The 18,940-nt window shown below is 58.1% G+C and overlaps 1 protein-coding gene across 5 annotated transcripts in view; it reads right to left on the bottom strand.

Moving 5' to 3' along the window:
* Positions 1-4,350: 4,350 nt before the first annotated feature.
* atg9b (autophagy related 9B) overlaps positions 4,351-18,940 on the bottom strand; it is a 94,454-nt gene continuing 79,864 nt past the window's right edge. For all 5 annotated transcript variants that reach the window (XM_070897039.1, XM_070897054.1, XM_070897047.1 and 2 more), the window contains exons 13-15: positions 14,947-15,031; positions 9,507-9,655; positions 4,351-4,628 (exon numbers count right to left, since the gene is read on the bottom strand). In XM_070897039.1, the coding sequence (XP_070753140.1) occupies positions 4,623-4,628; positions 9,507-9,655; positions 14,947-15,031 (240 nt within the window). In that variant the 3' untranslated portion in view covers positions 4,351-4,622. The remainder of the gene's footprint in view (positions 4,629-9,506; positions 9,656-14,946; positions 15,032-18,940) is intronic.

The following is an 18,940-nucleotide window of genomic DNA, read 5'->3' as shown; positions in this document are numbered from 1 at the left end:
TTATCTAACCTCCCCTTAAATGCACCGATACTATTCGCTTCAAACACTCCTTGTGGCAGCGAGTTCCACATTCTCACCACTCTCTGGGTAAAGATGTTCTTTCTGAATTCACTGAGTCATCAGCAAACATCCCCACATCTGACCATATGATGGAGAGAAGATTGTAAGATATCGTCTATTGACAGATATTAGAAGTTAGAATTAAGAAGCTTATTTTACGCATCTTTAATGAATGACTAACCTTTATGTTTGTAACTTCCTATATATGCATTGATGATAGAAAATGGGCGTATAACATAAAACGGGTTTTAAACTGGAGAGAGGCCGAGAAGCAAAGCATGATGGTAAATGAACCACCCTAAGTAACCAAAGCAATGCGTCGAACTTAGTGCAGAATAACCAGAACATCGGGTCCTGCTGAGCCAGACATACCTGATCAGTAACAAGACAGTGTACCGTGAGAATGTTTGGGCTGGTGGTGGGTACGGAGATTAGTGGGACTGCCTGGGAGATGGAACGGACCCTTTTCTAGGTTTCAAAGCTCGGACATTGAAAACAGGAGATATTTTGCTAGCTTGCCACGTTGGCACAAAAAGGGTATAAAGTAATAGCTATTCTACTGGGAAAGCAGCGCGAATCAAGGATCAGGAAGAAAGGATCTTCAGAATAAGGGTCAGCACCAGAGTCACTGGAGAGGTCGCGATCGGGAGTCAGGCTCTGACTATCACTTGTTCAGTATTACTTTTTGTAACAGAACGTAATTTACTCGACAAATCTCTGTTGTTTTTACTCAATATACCTGTATTAAAAGCGTTTGTTATAATCTGAACAAGAGTCTCCTCGTCTGAATTAAATATAAATCCTAAGAATAGTTGAATTGCTATAATTGGCAACGTAGCAAAAAGCTGCTAAGTCGTGAAACACGACAAGGTCATTGATGAAGCAGCTGAAGATGGTGGGGCCTAGGACACTGCCCCGAGGAACTCCTGCAGCGATGATCTGGGGCCGAGATGATTGACCTCTAACAACTACAACCATCTTGGTATTAATGTAACGGGCCAGAGTTCCTGCCTGCTGGTACGTGGGTCTGGGTAACGATGCCCAGGACCTGAGCTTCTACCCGAGCTCAATCATTTGCAACTTCAATGCTCCGATGAAATCCCAAGCTAAGCCTGGAAACAGCGACACTGAATCCGTATGCCCAGCCAGCCTCTGACTCTCTCACACACTGTCTCTTCCAGTCTCACACAGTCACTCTCTCGCTCGCGGGCTTATTTGGGTGTTTGTGTGAGTCAGGAGGGGGTTCACTGGGCTCGAAGGTTGGGCGGGGCGGGGGGGGGTGTTTGTGGGTCAGGTGCAGGTTCACTGGGCTTGAGGGCCGGGGGGGTTTGGTTACAATCCATGCTGACACTTTATAACAACGCAACCTGTGGGGTGAGCAGACTGAGTGAGTGTGATGAGGTCAGGAGGCCCAGGAATCGAGAGAAAATGTACACCAGAGATTCGATTATAAATATTTAATAAAACTTTTCTATTTAGCAGTAGTCACTTTGTAAAATCAACTGACATCATCGCACCTAGTAGCTGATCGTTTAATGAGTTCATTCAATGAGAACACCACCACACACAGCTAGCACCTCTGACCAGCATACACTGGTGATCAAAGTTAATACTTACACTGGCACTCACTCCCAGGGCAGGTACAGCACGGGTTAGATACAGAGTAAAGCTCCCTCTACACTGTCCCCATCAAACACTCCCAGGGCAGGTACAGGGGGTTAGATACAGAGTAAAGCTCCCTCTACACTGTCCCATCAAACACTCCCAGGGCAGGTACAGGGGGTTAAATACAGAGTAAAGCTCCCTCTACACTGTCCCATCAAACACTCCCAGGGCAGGTACAGGGGGTTAGATACAGAGTAAAGCTCCCTCTACACTGTCCCCATCAAACACTCCCAGGGCAGGTACAGGGGGTTAGATACAGAGTAAAGCTCCCTCTACACTGTCCCCATCAAACACTCCCAGGGCAGGTACAGGGGGTTAGATACAGAGTAAAGCTCCCTCTACACTGTGAGAGAGGTGTGCTGTGTCTGTCACCCATCCTGTTGCCAGCTTTTACTGAAGGTACCTTCATTTCTCGCTGTTGAACACTGGCTCCCAGAGCAATCTGGCTGGTTCAGCAATCCCCCGCTGGATGCTGCGCGTTTGGGCATCGGGTGAGGAGAGGAGGACGCTGAGAGACCAGACAGTGCACCTGGAACCCAGGGACCCCCCATCAGTGTAACACGCTGCTGATCCAGACCCCCTCCGCCCCCCACCCATCAGTATAACATGCAGGTATAACAGAGCCCCCCGCAACCCCCCCGATCAGTGTAACACGCTGTGTAACAGAGACCCCCCATCAGTGTAACACGCTGTGTAACAGAGACCCCCATCAGTGTAACACGCTGTGTAACAGAGACCCCCCCATCAGTGTAACACGCTGTGTAACAGAGACCCCCATCAGTGTAACATGCTGTGTAACAGAGACCCCCATCAGTGTAACATGCTGTGTAACAGAGACCCCCCATCAGTGTAACAGAGACCCCCCCATCAGTGTAACACGCTGTGTAACAGAGACCCCCATCAGTGTAACAGAGACCCCCCCATCAGTGTAACACGCTGTGTAACAGAGACCCCCATCAGTGTAACAGAGACCCCCCCATCAGTGTAACACGCTGTGTAACAGAGACCCCCCCATCAGTGTAACACGCTGTGTAACAGAGACCCCCCATCAGTGTAACAGAGACCCCCCCCATCAGTGTAACACGCTGTGTAACAGAGACCCCCCATCAGTGTAACAGAGACCCCCCATCAGTGTAACAGAGACCCCCCATCAGTGTAACACGCTGTGTAACAGAGACCCCCCATCAGTGTAACAGAGACCCCCCATCAGTGTAACAGGCTGTGTAACAGAGACCCCCATCAGTGTAACACGCTGTGTAACAGAGACCCCCATCAGTGTAACACGCTGTGTAACACGCGGGTGTAAGAGAGATGTAACGCTCTGATATAATGCACAATGTTTTGACGCTCCGTCTCTCAGAAACTAGCGATTGGACAGTCTGTAATGGAGTAAGTGCCCGACTATCGCAATCAGCCGGGAGTGAGCAGGACTGGAAACTTTGGCGGTGCACAGACAGTGAGGTTATTATTATAATACGCGTTCCTGAACACTAGATCCACACTGGCACGGTCTGCAATCTTCATATATAAACAATCTATTTTTTTAATAAGAGCAGCGAAGGTTAATCTAATAGAGGTGTTGAAAATCATAAGGAGAAAGTATGTCCCGTGGCAGAAGGGGTCGGTACCAGAGGACACAGATTTAAGGTCATTGACAAAAGAGCCAGAGGCGGTCATGAGCAAACATTTTTACGCAGCAAGTTATGATCGGGAACGCGCTTCCTGAAAGGGCAGTGGAAGCAGATTCAATAGTCACACACTGGGGGAATTAGTGTAACTTTCAATAGGGAGCTGGATAAATACTTGATGCAGGGCTGTGGGGAAAGAGCGGGGAGTGCGACTGATTGGATCGCTCTACCAAAGAGCTGGCACAAGCACGATGGGTTTTGCGGGGACTCATGATTCAGTGGTGCCTTCCTTGGCCGAATTGCCACACCACCTAAGCTCGTGAACAAAGACCAGGGTGAGGCAGGGCCGGTGTGTGAACCTGTACCCCAGTGAGAGGAGATCACTAGCAAGACATTAGGCCTGTTTATGGGGGGCTGGCTGGGATGAGATAGAAGTTCTTAAGAACACAAGAAATAGGAGCAGGAGTCGGCCATTCGGCCCCTCGAGCCTGCTCCGCCATTCAATAAGATAATGGCTGATCATCGACCTCAACTCCACTTTCCTGCCCGATCCCCATATCCCTCGATTCACCTGGACCCCAAAAATCTATCGATCCCAGCCTTGAATATACTCAAGATTTTCAGCATCCACAGCCCTTTGGGGCAGTGAATTCCAAAGAAAAGTCTTAAAGTCGACGTCAACATTCACAGACCCCCAGGGACCACCCCCGCCCCATACAAGGATTCCACCTCCCATTATTCCACTTGCCTTGAACACACATCTGACTGATAACTCCCCCAGGGCTGAGGGGGAGCGGGGGTGGGGTGGGGGGGGAGACAGGGTGATGACTCGGGTTTCTGCCTGTCTCTCTCCGCTCCTCCTGCCCCTCCCTCGGTTGATTTGCCTCAGCACCCTCCCCTCGAGGCCTGGCATTAATACTTGCTGCAGCCAGCCTAAAACCCAAACACAGTGCCTGCTGCAGGATAACCACAAACACCGACATTCATCACATATACACAAGTTTAAAAAAAACATTTACTGAAATATTCACATCAGCTGGCAGGAAGCTCCGCCCCCGCCACTGGCCACACCCTCCGCCGGCTGGCCAAGGGCGATGTAAACGGGAGAAAGTTCTGGAAGACGTCGAGTGTCTCTTTAGTGCAACGGAAGCCCAGGGAAAACTCTCCAATCGCGTCACCGCCTGCGAGCCTTGATAATCCGGGATCGGCAAACGCGTGTCACCGCGAGCGTGTAATAAGTTAAGGCCACAAGATCAGTCCATCCCAAACTTAAACCTGTGGGAGCACAGAGAGCAAGCGTCAGCACTGAGGGGAGCAGCCCTCTGTGGGACCGAGACCGAGGGGGGGGGAAACAAGACCGAGGGGGGGATACCGAGACCGGGGGGGAGGGGGACCGAGACCGAGGGGGAGGGGGACCGAGACCGGGGGGGAGGGGGACCGAGACCGGGGGGGAGGGGGACCGAGACCGGGGGGGAGGGGGACCGAGACCGGGGGGGAGGGGGACCGAGACCGGGGGGGAGGGGGACCGAGACCGAGGGGGAGGGGGACCGAGACCGGGGAGGAGGGGGACCGAGACCGGGGGGGAGGGGGACCGAGACCGGGGGGGAGGGGAGGGGGGGGGAACTGAGACCGAGACCGAGGGGTGGGGGGGACCGAGACCGAGGCGGGGGGAGGGGGGAACCGAGACCGAGGCGGGGGGAGGGGGGAACCGAGACCGAGGCGGGGGGAGGGGGGGGCCGAGACCGAGGGGTGGGGGGGACCGAGACCGAGGGGTGGGGGGGACCGAGACCGAGGGGTGGGGGGGACCGAGACCGAGGCGGGGGGAGGGGGGACCGAGACCGAGACCGAGGGGTGGGGGGGACCGAGACCGAGGGGTGGGGGGGACCGAGACCGAGGGGTGGGGGGGACCGAGACCGAGGCGGGGGGAGGGGGGACCGAGACCGAGACCGAGGGGTGGGGGGGACCGAGACCGAGACCGAGGGGTGGGGGGGGCCGAGACCGAGGGGTGGGGGGGACCGAGACCGAGGGGTGGGGGGGACCGAGACCGAGGGGTGGGGGGGACCGAGACCGAGAAAGGGGGGTGGGGAGAGAAAACAAAGGGTGAGGGGGCTGTCAGCATTGAGGGGGGGGCAGCCCTTCTATGGGACTGAGAGGAGGGACTGAGACCAAGAGACCGAGAGCAGGGGGGAGGGGGGGGAAAGGGAGGACGACCAGGAGCATGGCGGGGGTGGGGGGGGTCACGGCTGGAGTCACGTGTAGCCCAGACCAGACCGGGTCGGATCGGCTGGCTCCGTACCTGAAGGACAGCACTGACCCAGTTGGGTTTTTAATGACAATCTGATAATTTAGAGAGTGATTTTTTTCCTGGTGCCACAAATTACCAAATTTATTCAAGTCAATTTCACAACTTGTCCTGGCGGGACTTGACTAGCAACCTCTGGGTTTTTACTACACTGCAAGTCCCGATATCATCCTGACTGGGAAATATATCGGCCGTTCCTTCATCGTCGCTGGGTCACAATCCTGGAACTCCCTCCCCAACAGCACTGTGGGAGACCCTCACCACACGGACTGCAGCGGTTCAAGAAGGCGGCTCACCACCACCTTCTCAAGGGGCAGTTAGGGATGGGCAATAAATGCCGGCCTTGCCAGCGACGGTCACATCCTGTGAATCAACATTTTTTAACAACTGTACCCCAGTGAGAGTCAGTGTGTGTGGGACTGTACCCCAGTGAGAGTCAGTGTGTGTGGGACCCGTACCCCAGTGAGAGTCAGTGTGTGTGGGACTGTACCCCAGTGAGAGTCAGTGTGTATGGGACTGTACCCCAGTGAGAGTCAGTGTGTATGGGACTGTACCCCAGTGAGAGTCAGTGTGTGTGGGACTGTACCCCAGTGAGAGTCAGTGTGTGTGGGACTGTACCCCAGTGAGAGTCAGTGTGTATGGGACTGTACCCCAGTGAGAGTCAGTGTGTGTGGGACCCGTACCCCAGTGAGAGTCAGTGTGTGTGGGACTGTACCCCAGTGAGAGTCAGTGTGTGTGGGACTGTACCCCAGTGAGAGTCAGTGTGTGTGGGACCCGTACCCCAGTGAGAGTCAGTGTGTGTGGGACTGTACCCCAGTGAGAGTCAGTGTGTGTGGGACTGTACCCCAGTGAGAGTCAGTGTGTGTGGGACCCGTACCCCAGTGAGAGTCAGTGTGTGTGGGACTGTACCCCAGTGAGAGTCAGTGTGTGTGGGACTGTACCCCAGTGAGAGTCAGTGTGTGTGGGACCCGTACCCCAGTGAGAGTCAGTGTGTGTGGGACTGTACCCCAGTGAGAGTCAGTGTGTGTGGGACTGTACCCCAGTGAGAGTCAGTGTGTGTGGGACCCGTACCCCAGTGAGAGTCAGTGTGTGTGGGACCCGTACCCTAGTGAGAGTCAGTGTGTGTGGGACTGTACCCCAGTGAGAGTCAGTGTGTGTGGGACTGTACCCCAGTGAGAGTCAGTGTGTGTGGGACCCGTACCCCAGTGAGGGTCAGTGTGTGTGGGACTGTACCCCAGTGAGAGTCAGTGTGTGTGGGACTGTACCCCAGTAAGAGTCAGTGTGTGTGGGACTGTACCCCAGTGAGAGTCAGTGTGTGTGGGACTGTACCCCAGTGAGAGTCAGTGTGTGCGGGACCCGTACCCCAGTGAGAGTCAGTGTGTGTGGGACTGTACCCCAGTGAGAGTCAGTGTGTGTGGGACCCGTACCCCAGTGAGAGTCAGTGTGTGTGGGACTGTACCCCAGTGAGAGTCAGTGTGTGTGGGACCCGTACCCCAGTGAGAGTCAGTGTGTATGGGACTGTACCCCAGTGAGAGTCAGTGTATGTGGGACTGTACCCCAGTGAGAGTCAGTGTGTGTGGGACTGTACCCCAGTGAGAGTCAGTGTGTGTGGGACTGTACCCCAGTGAGAGTCAGTGTGTGTGGGACCCGTACCCCAGTGAGAGTCAGTGTGTGTGGGACCCGTACCCCAGTGAGAGTCAGTGTGTGTGGGACTGTACCCCAGTGAGAGTCAGTGTATGTGGGACCTGTACCCCAGTGAGAGTCAGTGTGTGTGGGACTGTACCCCAGTGAGAGTCAGTGTGTGTGGGACTGTACCCCAGTGAAAGTCAGTGTGTGTGGGACTATACCCCAGTGAGAGGCAGTGTGTGTGGGACCCGTACCCCAGTGAGAGTCAGTGTGTGTGGGACCGTACCCCAGTGAGAGTCAGTGTGTGTGGGACTGTCCCCCAGTGAGAGTCAGTGTGTGTGGGACTGTACCCCAGTGAGAGGCAGTGTGTGTGGGACCCGTACCCCAGTGAGAGTCAGTGTGTGTGGGACTGTACCCCAGTGAGAGTCAGTGTATGTGGGACTGTACCCCAGTGAGAGTCAGTGTGTGTGGGACTGTACCCCAGTGAGAGTCAGTGTGTGTGGGACTGTACCCCAGTGAGAGTCAGTGTGTGTGGGACCCGTACCCCAGTGAGAGTCAGTGTGTGTGGGACCCGTACCCCAGTGAGAGTCAGTGTGTGTGGGACTGTACCCCAGTGAGAGTCAGTGTGTGTGGGACCCGTACCCCAGTGAGAGTCAGTGTGTGTGGGACTGTACCCCAGTGAGAGTCAGTGTGTGTGGGACCCGTACCCCAGTGAGAGTCAGTGTGTGTGGGACCCGTACCCCAGTGAGAGTCAGTGTGTGTGGGACTGTACCCCAGTGAGAGTCGAGTCAATGTGTGTGGGACCCGTACCCCAGTGAGAGTCAGTGTGTGTGGGACTGTACCCCAGTGAGAGTCAGTGTGTGTGGGACTGTACCCCAGTGAGAGTCAGTGTGTGTGGGACCCGTACCCCAGTGAGAGTCAGTGTGTGTGGGACTGTACCCCAGTGAGAGTCAGTGTATGTGGGACTGTACCCCAGTGAGAGTCAGTGTGTGTGGGACTGTACCCCAGTGAGAGTCAGTGTGTGTGGGACTGTACCCCAGTGAGAGTCAGTGTGTGTGGGACCCGTACCCCAGTGAGAGTCAGTGTGTGTGGGACTGTACCCCAGTGAGAGTCAGTGTGTGTGGGACTGTACCCCAGTGAGAGTCAGTGTGTGTGGGACTGTACCCCAGTGAGAGTCAGTGTGTGTGGGACCTGTACCCCAAGTGAGAGTCAGTGTGTGTGGGACTGTACCCCAGTGAGAGTCAGTGTGTGTGGGACTGTACCCCAGTGAGAGTCAGTGTGTGTGGGACTGTACCCCAGTGAGAGTCAGTGTGTGTGGGACTGTACCCCAGTGAGAGTCAGTGTGTGTGGGACTGTACCCCAGTGAGAGTCAGTGTGTGTGGGACTGTACCCCAGTGAGAGTCAGTGTGTGTGGGACTGTACCCCAGTGAGAGTCAGTGTGTGTGGGACTGTACCCCAGTGAGAGTCAGTGTGTGTGGGACCCGTACCCCAGTGAGAGTCAGTGTGTGTGGGACTGTACCCCAGTGAGAGTCAGTGTGTGTGGGACTGTACCCCAGTGAGAGTCAGTGTATGTGGGACTGTACCCCAGTGAGAGTCAGTGTGTGTGGGACTGTACCCCAGTGAGAGTCAGTGTGTGTGGGACTGTACCCCAGTGAGAGTCAGTGTGTGTGGGACCCGTACCCCAGTGAGAGTCAGTGTGTGTGGGACTGTACCCCAGTGAGAGTCAGTGTGTGTGGGACTGTACCCCAGTGAGAGTCAGTGTGTGTGGGACTGTACCCCAGTGAGAGTCAGTGTGTGTGGGACCTGTACCCCAAGTGAGAGTCAGTGTGTGTGGGACTGTACCCCAGTGAGAGTCAGTGTGTGTGGGACTGTACCCCAGTGAGAGTCAGTGTGTGTGGGACTGTACCCCAGTGAGAGTCAGTGTGTGTGGGACTGTACCCCAGTGAGAGTCAGTGTGTGTGGGACTGTACCCCAGTGAGAGTCAGTGTGTGTGGGACTGTACCCCAGTGAGAGTCAGTGTGTGTGGGACTGTACCCCAGTGAGAGTCAGTGTGTGTGGGACTGTACCCCAGTGAGAGTCAGTGTGTGTGGGACTGTACCCCAGTGAGAGTCAGTGTGTGTGGGACTGTACCCCAGTGAGAGTCAGTGTGTGTGGGACTGTACCCCAGTGAGAGTCACGGCATTCAGGAGAGAAACGAAGAAAATGTGAACATTTAAGACACTCACCCTATTTATCGGAGAAGGCACTTCAGCTTCAGGTTCCCGTGGATCTTGTGTATCACCGACGGGCACCTCCCCCCCAGCCTCCTCCGCCCAGCCCCCGAGATGGAGCTGGGAAAGGGCCGTTAGTGTTTCTGGTGAACTCAACCGAGGCACTGTGGGAGAAATAAAACATCGATCAACAATCTCTTCAGACGGAAACGGCCGGAGTGAAGCGGGGGGAACGCGAGACCCTCCCGCAGGGGTCACATTGTAAACTCAGGCTGTGAATGAGCCCCGAAACCTCCTGTGATTTATCTTTCCTCATCCAACTATTAGCATAACCCTCTACGCCCTTCGCCTCCATTTTCTTGTCCAGCCTCCCCTTAAATACAGCGATACTATTCGCATCAACCCCTCCCTGTGGCAGCGCATTCCACATTCTCACCCACGCTCTGGGTAAAGAACTGAACTCTGAATTCCCCCTGGGCGAGGTCAGGGAATGTGCAACTTGACAGCAGCCCAACATCATCATCCCAGGCCAGCACAGGAACCCTCGGCACATAGTGACAATGGGAATCATAAATACCCTCCACAGACCGAGAGCTCAGTGAGCAAAATCACAATGGGAATCAGCCCCGATACACAGCGGATCACAATGGGAATCAGCCCCGGTACACAGCGGATCACAATGGGAATCAGCCCTGATACACAGCGGATCACAATGGGAATCAGCCCCGATACACAGCGGATCACAATGGGAATCAGCCCCGGTACACAGCGGATCACAATGGGAATCAGCCCCGGTACACAGCGGATCACAATGGGAATCAGCCCCGGTACACAGCGGATCACAATGGGAATCAGCCCCGATACACAGCGGATCACAATGGGAATCAGCCCCGGTACACAGCGGATCACAATGGGAATCAGCCCCGGTACACAGCGGATCACAATGGGAATCAGCCCCGATACACAGCGGATCACAATGGGAATCAGCCCCGGTACACAGCGGATCACAATGGGAATCAGCCCCGGTACACAGCCGATCACAATGGGAATCAGCCCTGATACACAGCGGATCACAATGGGAATCAGCCCTGATACACAGCGGATCACAATGGGAACCAGCCCCGGTACACAGCGGATCACAATGGGAATCAGCCCCGATACACAGCGGATCCCAATGGGAATCAGCCCCGGTACACAGCGGATCACAATGGGAATCAGCCCCGATACACAGCGGATCACAATGGGAATCAGCCCCGGTACACAGCGGATCACAATGGGAATCAGCAGATCACAATGGGAATCAGCCCCGGTACACAGCGGATCACAATGTGAATCAGCCCCGGTACACAGGGGATCACAATGGGAATCAGCCCCGGTACACAGCGGATCACAATGGGAACCAGCCCCGGTACACAGCGGATCACAATGGGAATCAGCCCCGATACACAGCGGATCACAATGGGAATCTGCCCCGGTACACAGCGGATCAAAATGGGAATCAGCCCCGGTACACAGCGGATCACAATGTGAATCAGCCCCGGTACACAGGGGATCACAATGGGAATCAGCCCCGGTACACAGCGGATCACAATGGGAATCAGCCCCGGTACACAGCGGATCACAATGGGAATCAGCCCCGATACACAGCGGATCACAATGGGAATCAGCCCCGCTACACAGCGGATCACAATGGGAATCAGCTCTGATACACAGCGGATCACAATGGGAATCAGCTCTGATACACAGCGGATCACAATGGGAATCAGCCCCGATACACAGCGGATCACAATGGGAATCAGCCCCGCTACACAGCGGATCACAATGGGAATCAGCTCTGATACACAGCGGATCACAATGGGAATCAGCTCTGATACACAGCGGATCACAATGGGAATCAGCCCTGATACACAGCGGATCACAATGGGAATCAGCCCCGATACACAGCGGATCACAATGGGAATCAGCCCTGATACACAGCGGATCACAACGTGAATCAGCCCTGATACACAGCGGATCACAATGGGAATCAGCCCTGATACACAGCGGATCACAATGGGAATCAGCCCCGACACACAGCGGATCACAATGGGAATCAGCCCCGATACACAGCGGATCACAATGGGAATCAGCCCCGACACACAGCTGATCACAATGGGAATCAGCCCTGATACACAGCGGATCACAATGGGAATCAGCCCCGATACACAGCTGATCACAATGGGAATCAGCCCTGATACACAGCGGATCACAATGTGAATCAGCCCCGATACACAGCGGATCACAATGTGAATCAGCCCCGATACACAGCGGATCACAATGGGAATCAGCCCCGATACACAGCGGATCACAATGGGAATCAGCCCTGATACACAGCGGATCACAATGTGAATCAGCCCCGATACACAGCGGATCACAATGGGAATCAGCCCCGATACACAGCGGATCACAATGGGAATCAGACCTGATACACAGCGGATCACAATGGGAATCAGCCCTGATACACAGCGGATCACAATGGGAATCAGCCCCGATACACAGCTGATCACAATGGGAATCAGCCCTGAAACACAGCGGATCACAATGGGAATCAGCCCCGATACACAGCGGATCACAATGGGAATCAGCCCCGGTACACAGCGGATCACGATGGGAATCAGCCCCGATACACAGCGGATCACAATGGGAATCAGCGCGGATCACAATGGGAATCAGCCCTGATACACAGCGGATCACAATGGGAATCAGCCCCGGTACACAGCGGATCACAATGGGAATCAGCCCTGATACACAGCGGATCACAATGGGAACCAGCCCCGGTACACAGCGGATCACAATGGGAATCAGCCCCGATACACAGCGGATCACAATGGGAATCAGCCCCGATACACAGCGGATCACAATGGGAATCAGCCCCGGTACACAGCGGATCACAATGGGAATCAGCCCCGGTACACAGCGGATCACAATGGGAATCAGCCCCGGTACACAGCGGATCACAATGTGAATCAGCCCCGATGGGAATCAGCCCCGGTACACAGCGGATCACAATGGGAATCAGCCCCGATACACAGCGGATCACAATGGGAATCAGCCCCGATACACAGCGGATCACAATGGGAATCAGCTCTGATACACAGCGGATCACAATGGGAATCAGCCCTGATACACAGCGGATCACAATGGGAATCAGCCCCGATACACAGCGGATCACAATGGGAATCAGCCCTGATACACAGCGGATCACAATGGGAATCAGCCCTGATACACAGCAGATCACAATGGGAATCAGCCCCGACACACAGCGGATCACAATGGGAATCAGCCCCGGTACACAGCGGATCACAATGGGAATCAGCCCTGATACACAGCGGATCACAATGGGAATCAGCCCCGATACACAGCTGATCACAATGGGAATCAGCCCTGATACACAGCGGATCACAATGCGAATCAGCCCCGATACACAGCGGATCACAATGGGAATCAGCCCTGATACACAGCGGATCACAATGGGAATCAGCCCCGGTACACAGCGGATCACAATGGGAATCAGCCCCAGTACACAACCTCTGGACATCGCCCCTGAAGTGCCTGGCTCTGATTGTCAGGTGATGTCCCCTTGTTCTGGGCTTCCCCACAAGAGGAAATCGTTTCTCTCTATTTACCCCATCAACTCCATTAATCATCTGAAATATCTCGAACAGATCTCTCCTCAACTTTCTAAACTCAAGTGAATATAAGGCTAGTCTACGCAGCCTGTCCTCATAATTTAACCCTTCAAGCTGCAATACTGCCTGCTGAATCTGCACTGCTCCCTCTCCAACGCCGATATATCTATCCTGAGGAGCGGCCCAAAACTCAAACTTTAAAAACATTTGTTCCTTGGATGTGGGTGTCACTGGCAAGGCTGGCATTTATTGCCCATCCCTAATTGCCCCTTGAGAAGGTGGTGGTGAGCCGCCTTCTTGAACCGCTGCAGTCCGTGTGGTGAAGGTGCTCCCACAATGCTGTTAGGGAGGGAGTTCCAGGATTGTGACCCAGCGACGATGAAGGAACGGCCGATATATTTCCAAGTCGGGATGGTGTGTGACTGGGAGGGGAACGTGGAGGTGGTGGTGTTCCCATGCGCCTGCTGCCCTTGTCCTTCTAGGTGGTAGAGGTTGCGGGTTTGGGAGGTGTTGTTGAAGAAGCCTTGGCGAGTTGCTGCAGTGCATCTTGTAGATGGTACACACTGCAGCCAGGGGGCGCCGGTGGTGGAGGGAGTGAGTGTTGGAGGTGGTGGAGGGAGTGAGTGTTGGAGGTGGTGGAGGGAGTGAGTGTTGGAGGTGGTGGAGGGAGTGAGTGTTGGAGGTGGTGGAGGGAGTGAGTGTTGGAGGTGGTGGAGGGAGTGAGTGTTGGAGGTGGTGGAGGGAGTGAGTGTTGGAGGTGGTGGAGGGAGTGAGTGTTGGAGGTGGTGGAGGGAGTGAGTGTTGGAGGTGGTGGAGGGAGTGAGTGTTGGAGGTGGTGGAGGGAGTGAGTGTTGGAGGTGGTGGAGGGAGTGAGTGTTGGAGGTGGTGGAGGGAGTGAGTGTTGGAGGTGGTGGAGGGAGTGAGTGTTGGAGGTGGTGGATGGGGTGTGGATCAAGCAGCTGCTTTGTCCTGGATGGTGTCGAGCTTCTCGAGTGTTGTTGGAGCTGCACCATCCAGGCAAGTGGGGAGTGTTCCATCAAACTCCTGACTTGTGCCTTGTAGATGGTGGAAAGGCTTTGGGGAGTCAGGAGGTGAGACACTCACCGCAGAATACCCAGCCTCTGACCTGCTCTTGTAGCCACAGTATTTATGTGGCTGGTCCAGTTAAGTTTCTGGTCAATGGTGACCCCCAGGATGTTGATGGTGGGGGATTCGGCGATGGTAATGGTGATGAATGTCGAGGGGCGGTGGTTAGACTCTCGCTTGTTGGCGATGGTCATTGCCTGGTACTGGTGTGGTGTGAAGGTTACCGGCCACTTATCAGCCCAAGCCTGAATGTTGTCCAGGTCTTGCTGTATGCGGGCATGGACTGCTCCGTTATCTGAGGAGTTGTGAATGGAACTGCCCAAATCTGTCTATTCTTCACTAATGCCGACTGACCGAGTCTGCCTTTCCACCATCTTCTGTTTCCTTGTGTTTCCGCCTTTAGTCCCAGCCTTGTCTCGTCTCCTTCACCAATCTATTGCAACGCCGCAACTCACTCAGTGTTCCCTCAGAATCAGCGAATGGTACAGCACGGCTAGAGGCCGTTGGACCCATCGCCACTGTGCCCTTTCTCTCTTCCCGTAGCCCCAATCCCCAGGCCTGACAGATTTCGTGTGTACACCACCCTCTGCACTGTCACTTCTTCCTTCAATCCAAGCCGAACATTGTAAATCGGGAAAGGCAAACGACTCGCTGCGACTTCTGTTTCCCTGGCCTGGCCCGTCTGACCTGTGGAGAGGTACCTGGGGCAGTGGGCTGCTCAGTGGTCGAGTTGTGAGTCTGCGATCCATGCCCCATGTGCTGAATCTGCGTCGTCTGCTGGTGGAGCTGCAACAGGGAACGAGAATAATGAGGAAAGATTCCATTGCTCGCCCGGACAAAGGGCCAAACACCCGCTCCCCCCCCCACCCCGCTCCCCCCGCCTCCTCCCCCCCCACCCCGCTCCCCCCCCCACCCAGCTCCCCCCCCACCCCCGCTCCCCCCCCCACCCCGCTCCCCCCCCCACCCCCGCTCCCCCCCCACCCCGCTCCCCCCCCCCCGCTCCCCCACCCACCCCCGCTCCCCCCCCCCACCCCCGCTCCCCCCCCCCGCTCCCCCCCCCCACCCCCGCTCCCCCCCCACCCCGCTCCCCCCCCCACCCTGCTTCCTCCCCCCCCACCCCGCTCCCCCCCCCACCCCGCTCCCCCCCCCACCCCCGCTCCCCCCCCCCCACCCCGCTCCCCGCTCCCCCCCCGCTCCCCCCCCCACCCCGCTCCCCCCCCCCACCCCCGCTCCCCCCCCACCCCCCGCTTCCTCCCACCCCAACCCCGCTTCCCCCCCCACCCCCGCTCCCCCCCCACCCTGCTCCCCCCCGCCACCCCGCTCACCCCCGCCCCCACCCCGCTCCCCCCCCACCCCCGCTCCCCCCCACCCCGCTTCCTCCTGCCCCAACCCTGTTTTCCCCCCCCCCACCCCCGCTCCCCCCCCCACCCCCGCTCCCTCCCACCCCAACCCCGCTTCCCCCCCCCCCACCCCCGCTCCCCCCCCACCCCGCTTCCTCCTGCCCCAACCCCGCTCCCCCCCCCACCCCCGCTCCCCCCCCACCCCCGCTCCCCCCCACCCCGCTTCCTCCTGCCCCAACCCTGTTTTCCCCCCCCCACCCCCGCTCCCCCCCCACCCCCGCTCCCCCCCCCACCCCAACCCCGCTTCCCCCCCCCCCCCACCCCCGCTCCCCCCCCACCCCGCTCCCCCCCCCCACCCCGCTTCCTCCTGCCCCAACCCCGCTCCCCCCCCACCCCCGCTCCCCCCCCCCACCCCGCTCCCCCCCCCACCCCCGCTTCCTCCCACCCCAACCCCGCTCCCCCCCCACCCTGCTCCCCCCCGCCACCCCGCTCACCCCCGCCCCCACCCCGCTCCCCCCCCCCCACCCCCGCTCCCCCCCCCACCCCGCTCCCCCCCCCACCCCCGCTTCCTCCCACCCCAACCCCGCTCCCCCCCCACCCTGCTCCCCCCCGCCACCCCGCTCACCCCCGCCCCCACCCCGCTCCCCCCCCCCCACCCCCGCTCCCCCCCCACCCTGCTCCCCCCCGCCACCCCGCTCACCCCCGCCCCCACCCCGCTCCCCCCCCCCCACCCCCGCTCCCCCCCCACCCCCGCTCCCCCCCCACCCCGCTTCCTCCTGCCCCAACCCTGTTTTCCCCCCCCCACCCCCGCTCCCCCCCCACCCCCGCTCCCTCCCACCCCAACCCCGCTTCCCCCCCCACCCCGCTCCCCCCCCCCCACCCCGCTCCCCCCCCCACCCCGCTCCCCCCCCCCCACCCCGCTCCCCCCCCCCCCACCCCGCTTCCTCCCGCCCCAACCCCGCTTCCCCCCCCCACCCCGCTCCCCCCCCACCCCGCTTCCTCCCGGCCCAACCCCGCTTCCTCCCGCCCCAACCCCGCTTCACCCCCCACCCCATTCCCCCCACCCCCTGCTTCCCCCCCCCACCCCCCGCTCCCCCCCTCCCCCCCCCACTCCCCCCCCACCATCTGCTCTCTTATCACCCGCTCCTCTCCCTGCCCCCCACCCTCTCCCCGCCCGACACCCCCACCCCTCTCCCATCCCTTTCCCCTCCCCCCCCCCCCCCCGCCGCCCGACACCCTCTCCCCGATATCCCTTCCCCACCAGACACCACTCCAACCTGCTCCCCCACTCACCACCCCGTCCCCACAACTCTCTGTCCCCGAGTCAGAAGGTTGTGGGTTAAAGTCCCACTCCAGGGACTTGAGCATAAGAATCCAGGTTGGCACTCCAGTGCGGTGCTGAGAGAGTGCCGCACTGTCGGAGGGGCAGTACTGAGGGAGTGCCGCACTGTCGGAGGGGCAGTACTGAGGGAGCACCGCACTGTCGGAGGGGCAGTACTGAGGGAGAGCCACACTGTCGGAGGGGCAGTACTGAGGGAGCGCCGCACTGTCGGAGGGGCAGTACTGAGGGAGTGCTGCACTGTCGGAGGGGCAGTACTGAGGGAGCACCGCACTGTCGGAGGGGCAGTACTGAGAGAGTGCTGCACTGTCGGAGGGGCAGTACTGAGGGAGTGCTGCACTGTCGGAGGGGCAGTACTGAGGGAGCGCCACACTGTCGGAGGGGCAGGACTGAGGGAACGCCACACTGTCGGAGGGGCAGTACTGAGAGAGTGCCGCACTGTCGGAGGGGCAGGACTGAGGGAACGCCACACTGTCGGAGGGGCAGTACTGAGGGAGCGCCGCACTGTCGGAGGGGCAGTACTGAGGGAGCGCCGCACTGTCGGAGGGGCAGTACTGAGGGAGTGCCGCACTGTCGGAGGGGCAGTACTGAGGGAGCACCGCACTGTCGGAGGGGCAGTACTGAGAGAGTGCTGCACTGTCGGAGGGGCAGTACTGAGGGAGCACCGCACTGTCGGAGGGGCAGTACTGAGGGAGAGCCGCACTGTCGGAGGGGCAGTACTGAGAGAGTGCTGCACTGTCGGAGGGGCAGTACTGAGGGAGCACCGCACTGTCGGAGGGGCAGTACTGAGGGAGTGCCGCACTGTCGGAGGGGCAGTACTGAGGGAGTGCCGCACTGTCGGAGGGGCAGTACTGAGGGAGCGCCGCACTGTCGGAGGGGCAGGACTGAGGGAACGCCACACTGTCGGAGGGGCAGTACTGTGGGAGCGCCGCACTGTCGGAGGGGCAGTACTGAGGGAGCGCCGCACTGTCGGAGGGGCAGTACTGAGGGAGCGCCGCGCTGTCGGAGGGGCAGGACTGAGGGAACGCCACACTGTCGGAGGGGCAGTACTGAGGGAGCGCCGCACTGTCGGAGGGGCAGTACTGAGGGAGCGCCGCGCTGTCGGAGGGGCAGTACTGAGGGAGTGCCGCACTGTCGGAGGGGCAGTACTGAGGGAGCGCCGCACTGTCGGAGGGGCAGTACTGAGGGAGCGCCGCACTGTCGGAGGGGCAGTACTGAGGGAGTGCCGCACTGTCGGAGGGGCAGTACTGAGGGAGCGCCGCACTGTCGGAGGGGCAGTACTGAGGGAGCGCCGCGCTGTCGGAGGGGCAGGACTGAGGGAATGCCACACTGTCGGAGGGGCACTACTGAGGGAGCGCCTCACTGTCGGAGGTGCCATCTTTGGGATGAGATGTTAAACCGAGGCCCCGTCTGCCCCCGCAGGTGGATGTAAAAGATCCCACGGCACTATTTCGAGAAGAGCAGGAGTTCTGCATGGTGTCCTGGGGCCAATATTTATCTCTCAATCAGCATAATTAAAAAGAGATGATGTGGTCATTATCACAGTGCTGTGTGTGGGAGCTTGCTGTGTGCAAATTGGCTGTGGCGTTTCCTACATTGCAACAGTGACTACACTCCTAAAGTACTTCATTGGCTGTAAAGTGCTTTGTGACGGCCTGAGGTCGTGAAAGGCACTATAGAAATGCAAGTCTTTTTTTTTTCCATGAAAAGGCATGGGTTATGGAAGTGTAATCGGAGACTGAAACAGTCCCTGGACCGCAGGGGACTATCCGCCGATACAACAGGGTCCCCAGTGAAACAAGACCATGGACGTCTCGATCCACTGCTCCACGGTGAGGGAGCATCCCGGGATTGGCAGCAACCAAACTGCAAAACCATGGTGCAGGAGGGGGTGCTCGAATCACTTTGGGGTCGGGGAGTGTTCGATGGGACAGTGTAGAGGGAGCTTTACTCTGTATCTAACCCCCTGTACCTGCCCTGGGAGTGTTTGATGGGACAGTGTAGAGGGAGCTTTAC

Source organism: Pristiophorus japonicus, chromosome 1, assembly GCF_044704955.1.
Source record: "Pristiophorus japonicus isolate sPriJap1 chromosome 1, sPriJap1.hap1, whole genome shotgun sequence".
Taxonomy (NCBI): Eukaryota; Metazoa; Chordata; class Chondrichthyes; family Pristiophoridae; genus Pristiophorus; species Pristiophorus japonicus.
Note: the sequence above shows the minus strand (reverse complement) of the source record. Positions and strands in the feature narration are given on the sequence as shown.